Source organism: Clytia hemisphaerica, unplaced genomic scaffold, assembly GCF_902728285.1.
Source record: "Clytia hemisphaerica strain Z4C2 unplaced genomic scaffold, Clytia hemisphaerica genome assembly, whole genome shotgun sequence".
Taxonomy (NCBI): Eukaryota; Metazoa; Cnidaria; class Hydrozoa; order Leptothecata; family Clytiidae; genus Clytia; species Clytia hemisphaerica.
The window spans coordinates 164,048-180,750 of NW_027103532.1; the positions used below are offsets into that span (position 1 = coordinate 164,048).

Here is a 16,703-nt window from a genome sequence, read left to right on the forward strand (position 1 = left end):
AATATAAGCCCTAAAAGTTTGCGCAAAATCAGGCTTGAAACAAAAGAAATTTGTCACAACTGGTATATGACCAGCCGTTTTTCCATTGTTTTCAAGAAGCTGTCTTTCCATCTATTTACATTCCTCTGGTTGAATTCAGATGTAATAATGCTGACTTGATATCTTTTTCAAAAAAAACTTTTTCTCAAACATAATCAACAAACAGAGAAAACAATACGCGTTAAATACTATGTACAGATGTGAATGATATTACGAAAATTACGAAAATGACAATAATGAAAAATGACAAAAAAACATGAACTCCATTCGATTCGATAAAACCGTTGTTTTGTATAAGATTCCAATTTCCGCACTAGGATTCCTTTGCCACTTTTCTAGCGGGAAAAGACCAGGACTTCGGGTAGTTGAAAAATAAGCTTCATGAGTAAACACAAGATTTTCCGGACCTTTAGAAACGAACCTTTTCAAATCTCATACCGGTTTTCCCAGGAAAAAGTGCGGAAAGATTCCGGAAAAGTGACAAGAATCTTAGTGCGGAAATGGGAATCTTATACAAAACGACAGCACGGTTTGACAGAGATATAAAAAAAACCTTGAGGGAAACCTGTGTTGAAATTTGCGTCTTTTTAAATCCATGAGAAAAAAACACGCAAACTTTTATTTATGACAGATACAATAAATTTTCACCTCAGCAAAAAGCGTAGGGTGAAACAGCATTAAATTTACCTTTTACAACGTAGGCAATAGCCTCGTGAGGCTAGTTAAAAGAACTATTCAACCGGCTAAAAATCGGATAACCAGTATTCTTGTAAAAAAAAAAAAAAAACAATCCCTGCTTTTACTACTAAAAATTTACAACAATTTTGGATCAAATATGTTCTATGGTTCCTGAAAATACACTTTTATGAAATTGTTCAGCGTTAAATAAAACATATCAGAAAATGTCTAAGATATCAATCTTTAGTATGGTTGACAGTGTTCAAGAGAGCTTTAGAAAAAGACTTGATGCTAGAGAACTTAAGAATTATTAACTTATGTAGCTTAAATGGATGTTATTTTTGAGATTAACTCGTCAACTGAACTGACGAGGTTTATAAATCGAAGAAGTGGTAGAGAAAATCAAATTTCGAATTCACATCCAAAGATTGGGTCTAGCATTACAACTTTAACTTCTAAGTAGATGAGTACCTCTGCATATGTAACCCCTCTGACGTGGGATGCGTAACGTGTATCAAATTCCCGTCCCAGAGTTACCCCTATCTTTGTGTTTTTGAGTTTTAGAGAAATAATTAGAAGTTTTATATGAGAAATCTTTAAATTTCATTCAATTTGAATTAAAAATTTGAATGGCTAGAGATTGGTACAATTATTGACTTCCTAAAGCTGATGCGTGCAGTTTAACCTCTGCACGACACTATCTTAGCCAATCCATCACTTTCAAACAGAACTGCAATTTGTAAATTGCAAAATTGCAAAATGTCTCGACCGGTAGAATGCAAAAAATATAAAAATAAATTCTCCGAAATATCAAAAAGCGACGATAAATATACACCAAGAACCATTTAAATATCACCTTCAGAACTCGTATTCAATTGCATAAATTGCCGATTCAAAAATGCAAAAGGTGGTCGATTGTCTGGATTCTTATTCCAACACTTCAACATTAATCTATAAACTTCATCCGGGCAAGTTGCCGGTTGTTCTAATCGGAATACAAATTCCCGATCGGGATGTTGAACGGATTCGCAAGCAGCCTCGATAATTTGTAAATCGGTAAGTTCGGAGTAAGGTGATTCACGTGCAAAACTAAATATTTCCCATAAAGTGACACCAAAACTCCAAATATCTGTAGGGTTCTTGAATGTACCTGTGAAATAAAAGGAAGAAAGAAATGTACTAATTTACTTTCCGATAGTCTAGTCCACTGGGTGGAGAAAAATTTGTCCGTTGCAAATGATGGTAGCGAAACTTATCTTTTGTATACCTTATTACACGAATATTACTAGTCATCTTACTTATTAGCACGAATTGAAAAATTTCATGTTAATAAAAACCCCCTTAATTAAAACCAGCCGTGGTGTCCTTGAAAAAGCAAATAAAATTCGTGTTAATTTTCTGCGTGTTAATTTGAAGGCCGTTGAATACTTCCATACTTATATTCGGGTAATAAGGTAAATTTATTTCGAATTTAGTTTAAAAAAGTATATTAGTTCAAGTTCATGCATTTATACGGCAATCATCAGGCGTACAAATAAATCATTCTGTGTTTTTTTTGTATATTCATCACTAAAGTGAGAAGAGAAATTGGGTTTGTCGATAAAGATTTCATATGTTCAGGGATAGTAAAGCATGAATCTCCAAAAATCCATTTCACTTTTTGAAATAGACAAGTTGAGATTACAACGAAAATTAAATAAAGTACTAATCTTGAAATCGTGTTAGTTCGACATAATGCGATTTTAACAACAAATGTCCAAGAAAATTTCAGATGAGATGGAGTTTTTATAAGATACTTTGATAATTGGTCATTTGATGTAATAAAAACGACGCGTTCTTTAGAAAAAGTAACACAAGTGATACTTTGATGGACCTACCTGGATTATGCATTTAACACGTTTATAATTGATATCTACGTGACGTGACCATTAAACAATCATTCAGAACACAAATAGTGACGATCTATTAAAATCAGTCGTTTTTTTCTTATAAAAAAACGTTTAGAAACCAAAATTTCATGCTCTTGAAATGTTCTTTCATATTCAAGACTTCGTGAGCAAAAAAACATCTCCAAAAAATTGAGTAATTTGGCTAAGAACATTGATGTATGTTTATTAGTAGTGATTCTTATTGATAAAGATGCTTTTTTTGAGCTGAAAAATTCATTTTTTACAAAAGTCTCAAGCGAGCCATCTTTTATCTACTTTCATACAAAAAATCAGAAAAAAACAATGGTCCAATATTTCACTAAGTCCAAAAAACCCTTTTATGGCCGTTTTTTCAGCTGAAATATACCCCAAAATTTTTTTCTCCAAAAATCGGGCTCTGTCACATTTGAGGGTTTATAATTATGCATCTTTATGCAAAAAAATCGTAGAAAATGAAAGAGCCAATTAATCTAATACCTAAGTAATTGATAATGTGCTTATAAAAAAATATCGAATTTGGCCAGTTTTTCTATAAAAACATGCCAAACAACCAAAATTTCCTGTCTAAATACTCGCAAGAAAAGAAAAACATCTATCTCATAAAAAAATTGAGTAATTTGACTAAGAACATTGATGTATGCTTATTTAATAGTGATTCTTATAGATAAACATGCGTTTTTTGAGCCAACAAATTTTTTTTGCAAAAATCTGCTTAAGCCATCTTTTACCTATGATGGTACCCTACTTTCATGCAAAAAATTAGAAAAAATTAATGATCCAATTTTTCACAAAGTCCAAAAAACCTGTTTTTTAACCGTTTTTTGGCCCAAATTTGCCCAAAAACATTTTTTTTCGAAAATCGGGTTCTGTCACATTCAAGGGTTTATAGTTATGCATCTTTGTGTAAAAAATCATAAAGAATGAAAGAGCCAATCTCGAGAAAAGCCAATACCTAAGTAATTGATAATGTGCTTATAAAAAAATATCGAATTTGGCCAGTTTTTCTATAAAAACACGCCAAGCAACCCAAATTTCCTGTCTTAAACACACATATTCTTCAAAAGTAAGCCCTCTTGAGCAGAAAAAACATCCATCATATAAAAAAATTGAGTAATTTGACTAAGAACATTGATGTATGCTTATTAATAGTGATTCTTATAGATAAATATGCGTTTTTTGAGCCAACAAATTTTTTTTGCAAAAATCTGCTTGAACCATCTTATACCTATGATGGTACCCTACTTTCGTGCAAAAAATCAGAAAAAATTAATGATCCAATTTTTCACAAAGTCCAAAAAACCTGTTTTTTAACCGTTTTTTGGCCCAAAAACATTTTTCCTCAAAATCGGGTTCTGTCACATTCAAGGGTTTATAGTTATGCATCTTTGTGTAAAAAATCATAAAGAATGAAAGAGCCAATCTCGAGAAAAGCCAATACCTAAGTAATTGATAATGTGCTTATAAAAAAATATCGAATTTGGCCAGTTTTTCTATAAAAACACGCCAAGCAACCCAAATTTCCTGTCTAAACACACATATTCCTCAAAAGTAAGCCCTCTTGAGCAGAAAAAACATCTATCTCATAAAAAAATTGAGTAATTTGACTAAGAACATCGATGTATGCTTATTAATAGTGATTCTTATAGATAAACATGCGTTTTTTGAGCCAACAAAATTTTTTTGCAAAAATCTGCTTGAGCCATCTTATACCTATGATGGTACCCTACTTTCGTGCAAAAAATCAGATAAAATTAATGATCCAATTTTTCACAAAGTCCAAAAAACCCGTTTTTTAGCCGCTTTTTGGCCCAAATTTGCCCCAAAAATTTTTTTTTCGAAAATCGGGCTCCGTCACATTTTGGGCATTTCCATTTTGCATCATTGTGCAAAAAATTAGAAAAAACTAATGAGCCAATCTCGAGAAAAGCTGGTAACTAACGGACGGACAGACGGACAAAGGTTAATTTATAGGACCTCCACCGGGGTAGGTCCAAAAATTGTTTTATTACTGGTAAACGACCAACCAAATCAAATAAGAGCTTGTAAAAACTCCATCTCGTCCCGAAAATTTATCGGAATAAATTTAACAGAATTAACTAAACACGCCTCTATTAAATATAGCGAAACTTTTATTGGATGTTGTTCATCCAATAATGAAGAAGCACGTCCTACCATGAGTTTCAAGCCCCGAAGGGCTAGAGACAAAACTTTAACCCTTCTATAGCAAGAGAAATTGAAGCCACTTAATTCCCATCCAAAACGCGTATAGAACGCGCCGTAATCATGACGACGGATTGTATCTAGCGGTTCCTTTGTTTTGGAGGACTACATTTTTTGAAATCTAGCGATAGAATTTAGTTTCAATCCGGCGTTTGAGTAAAAACTACGCGCGGGCGTTCTGGATGGGAAATAAGTTGTTTCATTTCCCATCCAGGAGTCTCAATGCGTTCTACTCCAAGCCATATATAAATAAGCCTTTCCATTTTATATATCTATAAGCTGATCGGACGGGCATTGTTAGGAAGTAAAGGGAAGTTTTTCTTGTCTTTTTTTTTAAAGGGTTGAAAAATCATTCCAAAACTAGCAGGGGAAAAAGACTGATTTCAGTTCGCCCACCTATACTTTAAGGTATTACTAGTAAGAAAAATATTTCCAAGAGTTATTTATTACAAATTTTGCCATTTTCCAAGGGGGGGGGGTATCCTCACATTTCAAGAATGCTTTTAGCTTGAAAATATGGTTCCTGTATTGATATTATATGGAACAACCCAATGCATTAAAAAGTGTTAGTTAAGATGACATAGAGATTAGCAGCGGAAGCACCCAAAACTTTTTTAGGATTTTCTGAGTTCTCAATTGGAAAAATGCCCGAAAGATTATTATGTCTAATTTTGACTTGCACATAACAAAAAAATAAAATTTATAACTTACCATAATAGAGACACTCCGGAGCCATCCATCGAATGGGGAGAACCGCTTTCCCTTCAACCCGGTAATACTGTTTCTCATACAAACTTCGACTTAAACCGAAATCGGCAATCTTCACTTGGAAGGCGGCACCCACTAAACAATTCCTAGTTGCCAAATCACGATGAATAAATCCTTCAGCGTGTAGATATTTCATACCAGCTGCAATCTGTTGTGCCATGTGTATTAAAGTATCTACAGATAGAGCATCATCCGGCAACATACTAGCCCGTATATTATGCTCATCGATCGGTCGCTTTTGACGTAAATATTGATTCAAATCTCCATTTTCCATGTACTCACAGACCATGATCATTGGTTTATCTTCACACACGCCCAACAAACGTACCACGTTTTCGTGTTTCAGTTCGGCCATTACAGTCACCTCTTTTAAAAACTCCTCCTCAATCATCGCATCGTCCGATTTTAAAACTTTCACCGCTACATTAGCAGTGTCCGGTAATCCCCATGAGTTATAATGTCCAATAGTACCGTAAATGTCATCTAAACCAGTCGCTTCTGCAATATGAACTTCACCGAATTGACCGACACCGATTTTCTCACGGAATGCTAATTGTTCTCTTGGGAAGCTTCTCAGTGAGGGTGGTAATTTTGATGAAACAACCTTAGCGGGGTCAGCGTAAACAAGAGTCGACGGAGCGACTGATTGGTAAGGGTTCTTATAAGTAGTTGCGTAAATGGCGCTTGATTGGTAAATCTCTGGCTTTTGATCAGGTTCGGCGTATTGTTTCGTGTTTGGCGCAGCATAAAGAGATGGATTGCTGTCTGCGTGATCATTGATCGTATTATATTGGGCGTATTGTGAGGCGTTCCCGTCAAGAGATGACTCGCTGACGGAGACTGCTACTTCGGGGGCGGCGTAAACTTGTTCCATGTCATGATCTATGAGAATAGAATGCACGGGAAAATGAGTCGAAAAGAAATTTAGTGAAGAGTGAGTACATTAGGCACTGATCAAAATGGTAAAAGACCACTTTTTCAAACAATAAATCTAATAGCAAACTTCGGTGTTTTTAACATTGCACCATAAATATATCATTATATACATTGTATGATCAATCTCCGACTCCAGAAAGTGTCCAATATTTTATATTGTTCTGATAGCCGTGTTACAACTGGCGGAGCAAGCACTATCAGAACCGTGAAAACATATTTTAAGGAGACACTTAGGTATACGAATACGAATAATCAATAATCCTCACCATGGTGGCCTCCTTTGTATGAAACTTGCGGCGAATGTCTTCCCAATTGTCCGTAACCATTCCCTTGCACGTAACGTTTACCGTTCCCGTTTTGCGTCTTACGTTCTACGAGTAGTTGATCGTGACGTGCGTGTGATTTAAATTTCTTATGAAGCGACGTACGATAATGATAAATGACGAAACCGACGACGGCAAGCAAGAGAAGACCGAGCACTATGCAAACAATGATGATGATTTTTGAAGAATCGTCCGCACCACCACCGGTTCCTGAGATCAAAGTACAGGAATAGTAGTTACATATTGTTACATCACCGATAAAAGTTAGAAAAAGAAATGGGCTCTTCCAGAAAATTTTCGTACATGGGGGTGGAGGATATATTGGATATTTTGTCCGGGAGTAGTGAAAAATCTACAAAATTTGTCTTGTTTTAGGGGCAAACTTGCTCTGATTAGGGGTGATTTTGAATGTCCGAGGGTCAACTGATGCTTGTCCAGGGGAGGGGGTGAGGTTTGTTGTCCGGGGGGTCAAAATTCACAATGTCCGGGGGTCAAAATTCACAATGTCCAGGGGCAAATTTCCAAAAAATGTTATATCCTAACCCCTCCCCCATATTCAAATTTTTGCTAGAAGAGCAAATTTCCCCTGTTTCTTCGTTTCTGAAGGGAAGAATTCCTTTTGTACTTTTTCAGTAACTATTTAAAGGTTCGAAAAGAAACTGATTAGAAAACTCTTGTTAGCAAAGCCAATTAAACTCGAGCTTCAAATTGAAACAACCCTAGGATTGACATCGCAGAGTGTGTGAGAAACAGGTCTATAAAAAAAGACTTACTTTCTTCAAAAATGGGAACAATGCATTTTTCTGGAGTTTGCGAAAGCTTCAGTGCACTTCCTGATAATTGTCCTATAGAAGACAAACAAACAAATATGTTATTATGCTTTATAAAGGATGCTAGAGCGCGATTTAACTTTTTACATAAATTAAAGTTCAGAAAATATAATGTTTTACTAAATACAAATTGCAGGCCAGTAAACTCTGCTGTTTTGTCTTTTTTTTTTAAATAGATGGCCTTGGCTTTAGCTGACATTTTTCTGAGACCTTGAAAGACCTACATCCCTTTACCATTTCCATGGAAAGTAAAAAACGCGCAAGAGAACATAGAAGAGAAAGAAAAATAGAGAGAGAAAATATTTTTACCTTGTTTGAGTGTAACTTGTCGAAGTAGAATCAACTCTTCAGAATATTCCAAAAAGATATCAATGAACTGAGCTTGCACACTACCAAGGTCCAAATCAATGAAGAATTCTTCGGAAAGCTGATAGTAACTGTCCGGAGCACATACATATCCGGTGTAGTCCGGTAAGACACCGAAATGTGGTGTGGTTCGTACGGTGAATTTCATTGCAGTTGACGCCTTGATAGCTTTATCTACATAGACGCGTAATTGAACTCCAGTGATGGTTGTTTTACGAGTTAATTCTAATTTGATGAACGGTTTTGAGGTATTCGCTTTATTCCACCCGATCCAACAGTATGGTGATTTGACCGGGTTTATACCGGACACAGCTTTACCGTCCACAAGGCAACCAAGACCACCGTTTCGAACTCCATCCGAGTTGATTTTACCACTGTATTTTACATCTGTCCATGGCTCTTGGCCTTTTGGTATTTGATATAACACGATACGCGCTGCAAAGTTTTGAAGAAAGTTAAGATAAAAGATTCAACGAATTGATCAAGAAATTGATACTAGATTTGCACTTGAAAACAACTCTCTCTACGACGAACAAAACTAATATAATGTGAAAATAAAATCTTTCACATAAATATTCACTTTCCTTTTTTAACAATTTCTGCAAAGTACTAGCTCATGGTATGTGGGAATGTCAAATTTCGTTGAAAAGATAATTCAAAGTTGGTCTTTTAAAAACATAAAGAGCAATTCAACACAATAGTTTTGGAATAGATAGTTTTCTAGCTTCTTTTGCACTGTACATAATTACCTATTCTAACTGAACTCTATAAAAGGAAAGTAAGTTTTAATCTACAATCAGTACCATAACTTATTGGCAATTTTTTAGGTAAATCTAATAACTGTATGCATTAATGGTTATTTAAAATATATTAACAAGCATGCATTACAATTGACACAAATAATATGTGCACCCTGGGCGATACTAGGTAGGGTTAACAAATGATGAGTATGCATAGTCAACACGCATTTTGTGCAGTTCTTCAAAAATGGTTGAAATTTAGCAAAATCAAAAACATGAACGAAAAAACCGACAAAAAGCAAGAAAAACAACCATTTGAAGAAGCTAAACAAAACCAAACATGCACTCTCACCTCCTGCTCAGATGACGATGACCAAAACCGTCTAAAATGCCGAAAATGCCACCGCATGGTACACTACGAGTGCACACAATTACCGCTTTATCAGCTGCAAATTTTTGCCAACACTTATAACGAACAATATCTATGTCAGAATTGCGTGCGGATAGCACGATCTCTAATGAGTAAAATAGGTGAGAACTCGTATCATATGATGCAGAGGGAGATTGAGAAGAAGGACGACGTCATTAAAAAGCTCAACAACCAGCTAACCAAGAACCGCAGCCTTAAGAACGATATCGAAAACATCTTAACCAATAAGATGTCTGACTTTGAAATAAAAACCAAGCAGATTATAAAAGAAGAAATAAAACTAGCGACGAATTATATAGAAAGATCATCAGAAAAAACATACGCTGAAATAACTAAGAAACACAAGGATAATATCAAATCAGCAGTGAGAGAACACCAACAAGAAAACAAGAATGAAGACAGAGACATCGAATCAAGAAAACGAAATATCATTATACATGGAATGATGGAATTAGAGGTAGATAACAAAGAGGAACAACAGGAACAAGACAGAATAGATATTGAAGGTATACTAGGTAACATTGGCGTTCAAGATATCAAACCGTCCCACCATCATCGCATTGGACAAAACAGAAAAGGGCTAAATTGGCGTCCAATCAAGTTGATCTTAAAAAGTATAGAGGAAAAAGAACGGATAATGCAAAATCTGCATAAGCTGAAACGATTCAATGAAATTGGTGGCTTTAGCATTACAGACGACTTCACCATCAACGAAAGAAAAATTATTAAAGATATGTGCCAAAAGGCGAATAAGATGAATTTAAAAAATGATGATTTCGTTTGGCATGTAAGAGGAAGCCCTAGAACAAACCTTCGCCTAGTTCGAAAACCTAGGACAAAGACCAAAACAACGTCTTCTCTGCCCATATCTTCTGACGACTGGACGACAGATGAAGAAGTAGACAATATTTATAAATCTAAATTATTTCGTAGAGGTCGATAGACCTGTGAAATATAATTCTATGAATAAATAAATAAATGTGACCTTCCGAACCCTACCACTTAGAGAACCTTTTGGGCTTTGTGTTATTTATGTAACCATTAGACAAACTACGGAAGGTGAAAACAATCTAATCCGCGAATTCACAGCATTTCTAAATAGCATCTATTTTTGCCGAAATACCCACTCTACCGGGATAACCTTACAGTTTAGGAATTTGAATTAAAGTGGACAGGCTTCCAGGTATACCATAATAAGGGTTGTATGAATGGACTCACGGGGGTAATTAGTTTTGGGTATTGAAGTAAAGGGGTTGTAAGTGATTTTAGTAGATGTATAAGTTAATACTGTACCTTTAGGTGGTTGAGTAGTGGTTCTGTGTGTGGTTGTAGTGGTTGTATTAGTTAGGTTAGTTGTTATAGCAGTCGTTGGTGGAATTACTACGAGATAGTGAAAGAATTAAGTTGCATATTCATTCATGTTCATTATTATGTGAAAAGGGCTGTTATGATATTCATGGTAAGATCTTCAAATAGCCACACTGGGATGATTTAGAAGCTTAAAACTTTCGAATTAAATGCTATGGTCTTTTGGGTTAGATTTCAGTATTCAAGGTGCCGTTTTTATATTTTTAAAATGAAGGCTTATTATATGCTTTTGATGAACGAAGTGTTTTGTTAGAGGCAAGACGAAGGGAATCGAACATCTGGACTTCAAAACTCAATCGGGTGTTGAAATTCAAGGAAATATTCGATCGGAGTGTTCGATCTTGTTCAATTTCCCTCCAAAGCCAGTTGCGTCCATCTATCGAGACAATCAACTCAACAATCATCGAGTTTCGATTAGATTCCTATTTGCTTAACCCATTAAGCGCCACTGGCATCACATGAGATCAGCCGATTTTTTCCGTCCTGAACCGGTAGGTGTGGACCTCAGAGCGCCGCGACCAATGCAGCTCAGTATTTTATCTGTCGAGATTGGCATTTTTTCTTAGCTGGGGCGTGCACGTGCATTTGAAATCAAAATATATTTGGAAATTGGAACTTGCCGAGTGACGGCATTTAATAGCTCAGTTAATTAATTAACTATTAAGTCTGCGCCTAAGAATTTGAAATTCCGCGAAGAAAGAGACCCAACCGTGAATATCATTTCAGACTCGGACAAAAATTGTCCAAATTACCCTTGAAGTTGATTACATTCCATTAAACAATTATTCATTAAAATTAGATTGAATTAGAGGAGAAAACACAAACAACAGTACAAAAGAGAAATTACATTTCATGCTTCGATTAAGAATTAAATTGGTGCAAGGGTGCGTTAGCAAAACGTGCAAAAAACGTGCAATAGTTAAATGTAGAGATAAAGAAAAACAACTTAGGGGCGTCACTTACAGGGCGTCAACGAGGCTTTGCAACCATACAATTGTAATTTAATACAGTTGATTTTTGTATCGTTGACTTTCATATAGATTCGAACGTATTGTGCCACCAAGGGCGGCGAAGTAGATAGCGCGTCTGTACGGTATGAACTAGAATCTAAAATCTAAAATGAAGACAACAGGGAAAAATTATATTTTAGTACATTCTCTACTGGAAAACATAGGAAGAATTAGGAGATTCGAATTTATTGGGGGCTGTACTTTTCAATAAATACTGAGGGCTAGGGGGGGGCTGAGTGTTGTGTAATAGAGCTGGAGCAGAGCTGATAGGTTGCAGATATTTTAAATTGTGTTAAAAATCTATGCTCTGGGGAAGGTTTTATCCTTCTTGAAAAAGATTTTCTTCGATATTTTGCTTTGTGAAGGTGGGGGCTATGTTTCTAGAATTTAGCCGGGGCTATTTTCCTAAGCCCCCTCCTTAAAAATGGTGGGGGCTGGACCCCTCTGCACACTATGTAAGCTAGAAATCCGGCGGAAAGACATCTAATTACGGATGGTTGAACTCGTATTTTTCAAAAATTATTCCCTCGCGACGGGTTTTGATATAGACCAGCGTCCGAGATTCAAAAAAGGCCTTAAAAATGGTTTTCGTAGGGCACCCCTTAGATCAGGGCAAAATTTGGATATTATGCTCCTATAGGGTGTACAATAAATAAAAAAATTTGCCCTTCGAATCTCCTGCAGTTTTCGAGTGAATCGATTTTTAGTTAATCGATTGAACATATCAAGGGTGCAAAAAAATGGTATGGTTTGTTAACTTTCGATGTCTAGATCTTGAGATATTTTGGTTAAAATATTGAAAATTATCGATGTTTTTTTCTGAGTCAGCAGATTTTCAGCATATTTACCACCTTAAAAATGAATTATCTCGAGATCTAGACATCGAATGTTAACAAACCATAACATTTTTGGATACTAATAATTCAGGGCTATCCAGCTGTGAGAATGATTTTTTCTAAAAATGTCCCTAGGAAAATGCTGACGTTATCGGAAAACGCCTAAAACGTCGATTTTTCGCCCTAAAATGCCATTTCTCGGCACCAGGTGGTCGAAATTTAACAAATAAGCCCATTTTCTTTATCTACTTTTCACGCTGAATCCGTTGGTAGCCTTAGATATTTGATTTTCAGACTTCGAAAAAACCGTTAGTAAAGGACCCTTGTTATCAATCGATTAACTAAAAATCGATTCACTCGAAAACTGCAAGAGATTCGAAGGGTAATTTTTTTTGTCGATTCTACACCCTATTAGGAGCATAATATCAAAAAATTGCCCTGGTCTAAGGGGTGCCCTACGAAGTGACTCAATACACTATCTCGGCCGCTGGTCTAATATATCAATTCTTGAAAGCTAAGGTGAAATTACCAACAAGGAAATCTTACTGTGTTTGCTCTGTACGACACCCATTTAATTTTATTATCGAACAAAACACCGTATTCTATCTTGAAGTTTTTTGCCAAATTATTGTCACTAGGCTGTCCTATTGTGCTACGGAAGCCATCCACTTTGACCCCGTAAATCAAATAATCCTCCTTCAAATTGACTTCGGCGTATTCTGAGTACATCTGCAATGGTTGCTGATCTTTTTGTACACACCAGGCGTATGCTTCGCTAAAGAGGAGATGTTCGCCGGTAAATGTCCCTGTGGAGGATAGGAAACTGGTTTCCGTGATATATTTGGTGTTACCTTGCGTCTTGAGAGCACTAGTCATCAACTCTTCGTTTGTATTTGGGCATTCTGAAAAAGTGAAGAAGATTATCAATTTTATTTTACCAGCACTACTTGGAAGGCGGCACCTTTTGAAAAATTTGAAATATCTATTACAATGACTTCAGAGTTTAATTTACCAAAGAGCATAGCAGTCATTTTACAACCACTGTTTTTTTTAGCATGTCTCGATTCTTTAAAATGAAATCTTGCATCTAAACGTCAAATTATAGCAACTATAAAGTAAACCTATGCAATTAAACTAAACTCTCTAGGGTGCAGCGCTGCCTAGTCAGATGAAAGTCGGTTATACAATTCACAAAAAATACTCACGGTAATATTCAATATTTCTTCTGTAACTTCCACAACCATACAATTCCGCTCTCAAACATTTCACATTTGAACCTGATTGGAGCATGATGCGTATAGTTCGTGCTGTGATCGGCTGATCTAGCACAACGTATTCCATCTCAGAATATTTTTTATTACCGACATCGATCTGTTTTAAAGAAAAAGAGAATGAAAGTCATTTTGGTGACCTAAGGCGAGTACTTTAATGGGGTTTAATTTTAAAATCTCGAAATTTTCTTGATTTATTTTCGCTGAATCAGCGTTTTGAAATTTTGATCTTGAAAATTGTGTGGATTCAATTTCGTGAGTCAGAAATCTCACTCAATTTTGTGAGTTTTACTTTCGCGAATAAAGGTAAATATTTGGATCTCGCAAAAATTAATCACATAGTGTCTTAACAACATCATTTCTATAGATGGACTTCAACCTCGGTTTGAGATATCGTTCTAACAAAGTGTGCAAACGACGTTACCTCATCCCAAAAACATACACACGAAAGTACTTTCCCACAAACTTTTTCATGGAAAATCATCGGTAAAATATTTGCTTAATTTATAGAACGATAGTTCTATTTCGCAGGCTAATGTATTCTTTGACAAAGAAAGGGGCGACGAAAGCTTGATATTGAATTGAATGCAATTTTGGAGAACTTGCAATATGACAAACTAAAAGCTATAAACAGGTTGCTTACCTCAGAGTGTATACCGAAGACTCCACCCATGTCATAATAAAATCGAATCTTGTCTCCGTATCCATATTGTTTGTAACCTATCAAAAAAGAAAGAAACATTTATCTTCAGAAAGTTGTTAAAATACACTTTGGAATTAAGTTTACAACAAATCATACATGTGTAATCTAATATTAATAAATTTGAGAGAAAATAAAAACACAAAAGTACCTTGCAATGCAAGAGCTCTGATTGATTTTTCTTGCCCTAAATCAATCTCTAGATAGACCTTGTCACGGAAAACATCTTCCGAAGATTTCAACTGAGGTATACACCATGCTTCATCATTGTTGAGGCGCGCATAGAAGCCTTCTTTACCACCAGTAGTACCACCAGATGGGGTAGTCAACTGTGAATTCTTTATACTACCATCTTCAAGCCCCAATGGTTGATTGCACACTGCATGGATAAAATATAAACAAAATGATGAAAATATTTCTAAAGGAGTGATTTATGTTAAGCACCTCACAAAAAAACGGGTTTATGTACTTTCACTTTTAACGAGGGAGGACGACCTGCAGTTTTGAAAAAAAAACTTCACGCGTTTGCTTGACGTTGCGATAATTTTTCGTCGCCCAAAATAAAAGACATTTTGTTAATATGCTAATTTTGGCGTACGCCGGAAAATACCAACAATACTCAATGAAAAATTTTTGTTGAAGATAAAAACCTTAAAAACCTTAACAATCACTCCCAATTTCAGTACGAGAAAAAATCGATGTGTAAACTGGTTGAGTGATAAGATCTTTACCAAAACATTTTCACCGGGCAGAGGTAAACAAATAACTTTTCAAACCATCTTTGTTCGCTTACCAGGGTCTTGTGGCTTGATTTTGTCACCATAGCAACCAGAGAAGAAAAAGACGAGTGCAAGAGTTATGGTGGCGATAAAATGATGCATCTGAAAAGTTAAAAAAAATATTGTTTCGGTCACATTCAGACAATTTAGATTGCTTTCTTATCAAAGCAGAAACATATCAAACACCATAAAAATAAACTTAGATTATATATACAAAGAGATCGTAGCACCATATATTGATCGAGACAAGGAATAAAAATAAAGAGATGTGAATATCGTGAGAAAATCAAAAGAGAGGGCCAGAACCTCTAAAGAAAGGTAAAGACCTTTATCCAGCTATATCAAATCCATTGCTTAAGTTAAGTTAAGACGCTTTTCGGAAGTTTGAGATTAAATGTTGAGACCATAAAAGCAGTAGAGAAACCGTTCAATGAAAAAGAATGCTTTTATAATATATAAGAAACCCCTTTGATACTAATTTTCTTAAAAGTACTGTTGTTAGGCAATAATAAGTCTAACATCGCAGCAATTTAAACCTATCAGACTATAAACCAATATCAGCTAAATAATGTTGATGATTAAGGAAGAAAATCCATCAAAACAGTAAATTGCCAATGTTGTACAAATCAAAAGAATCACCGCAAATCTACGAATGGATAGAGTGAGTTCATATAAAATCACACGCAAAATAAGGGCAGTACTTACATTTAAAATTGTGTTAAAACGATCCTTCCTGTTCTATCCTTGTTGTTGTTAAAGTGTTATTTATTTATTCCAACATATTCTGCTGATATTTTCTTTATTATTATGATGATATATGATTTTCTTTTTTCTTCTAATTCTTTTTCAATTTTACTAAAATGAAGAATGAAGATTTTGGAATTAATTTAACAGGTTTCCCACGCACCCTTTGTTTGAGTTGAAAAGAACGCGTTCTGTAAATCTCTCACGTAGCCTCTTATAGATTCACCGACACGTTGAAAAATACAACAAAAACACTGTCTACTATATACTATATGATTCTGATAGATGCAAGTAATCAAAACGAAGTAAAAATGAGGGAAAGAGTATTAAAATACAAACAATGGAAAAAGCCCAACATCTCAATTAAGCTGACAATTTCAAAATCCAATTAGGTTAGACAATGATTGAAAAGCTTTCAACTGGCAGTCTAAGAGTAATTACTTTTTTTACAATAGAACGATAGAAAAACCACCAAACCTTTAATCATTAATCACATTTTAGAAAGAATCTTTGTGAAAAATAAGGTATTATTGTAACAAAAACAGAAACACATTAGTATTGTGGGCAGAATCTTTGAAAACAAGAAATTTAAGAATGAGATAAAATTTGAGTCGAAATTGAAATATTTCTTGTAAAAAATCAATGTCAATCAATAAGTTTCATTCTTTGTTTGATTTTCTAAGAATGCGAATAAATTTTGAAAAATTCCGGTTTTGATTGAGTAAATACATAGAATA

General features: G+C 35.2%; 1 protein-coding gene across 2 annotated transcripts; it reads right to left on the bottom strand.

The window, feature by feature from the left end:
- Positions 1-1,483: 1,483 nt before the first annotated feature.
- On the bottom strand, positions 1,484-16,099 carry LOC136799695 (discoidin domain-containing receptor 2-like). 2 transcript variants are annotated; one of them, XM_067056407.1, is made up of 13 exons: positions 15,928-16,099; positions 15,237-15,324; positions 14,595-14,822; positions 14,387-14,463; positions 13,678-13,843; positions 13,019-13,374; positions 11,590-11,740; positions 10,552-10,638; positions 8,032-8,523; positions 7,666-7,737; positions 6,836-7,102; positions 5,577-6,515; positions 1,484-1,867 (listed from the first exon to the last, which is right to left on the bottom strand). In XM_067056407.1, the coding sequence occupies exons 2-13, from the start codon at positions 15,322-15,324 to the stop codon at positions 1,563-1,565; spliced, it is 3,228 nt and encodes a 1,075-aa protein (XP_066912508.1). In that variant the 5' UTR covers positions 15,928-16,099; the 3' UTR covers positions 1,484-1,562. The 2 variants fall into 2 exon arrangements, with proteins under 2 accessions (XP_066912508.1, XP_066912509.1); XM_067056408.1 differs by lacking the exon at positions 10,552-10,638.
- Between the last annotated feature and the right edge of the window lie 604 nt (positions 16,100-16,703).

Coding starts and splice junctions, on each gene's coding strand:
- LOC136799695 (XM_067056407.1), bottom strand. CDS start 15,324: ATGCATCATTTTATCGCCACCATAACTCTTGCACTCGTCTTTTTCTTC. Junction 13,844..14,386: donor TCTTCGGTATACACTCTGAG/GTAAGCAACCTG, acceptor TCTTTAAAACAG/ATCGATGTCGGTAATAAAAA. Junction 6,516..6,835: donor ATACAAAGGAGGCCACCATG/GTGAGGATTATT, acceptor CTATTCTCATAG/ATCATGACATGGAACAAGTT.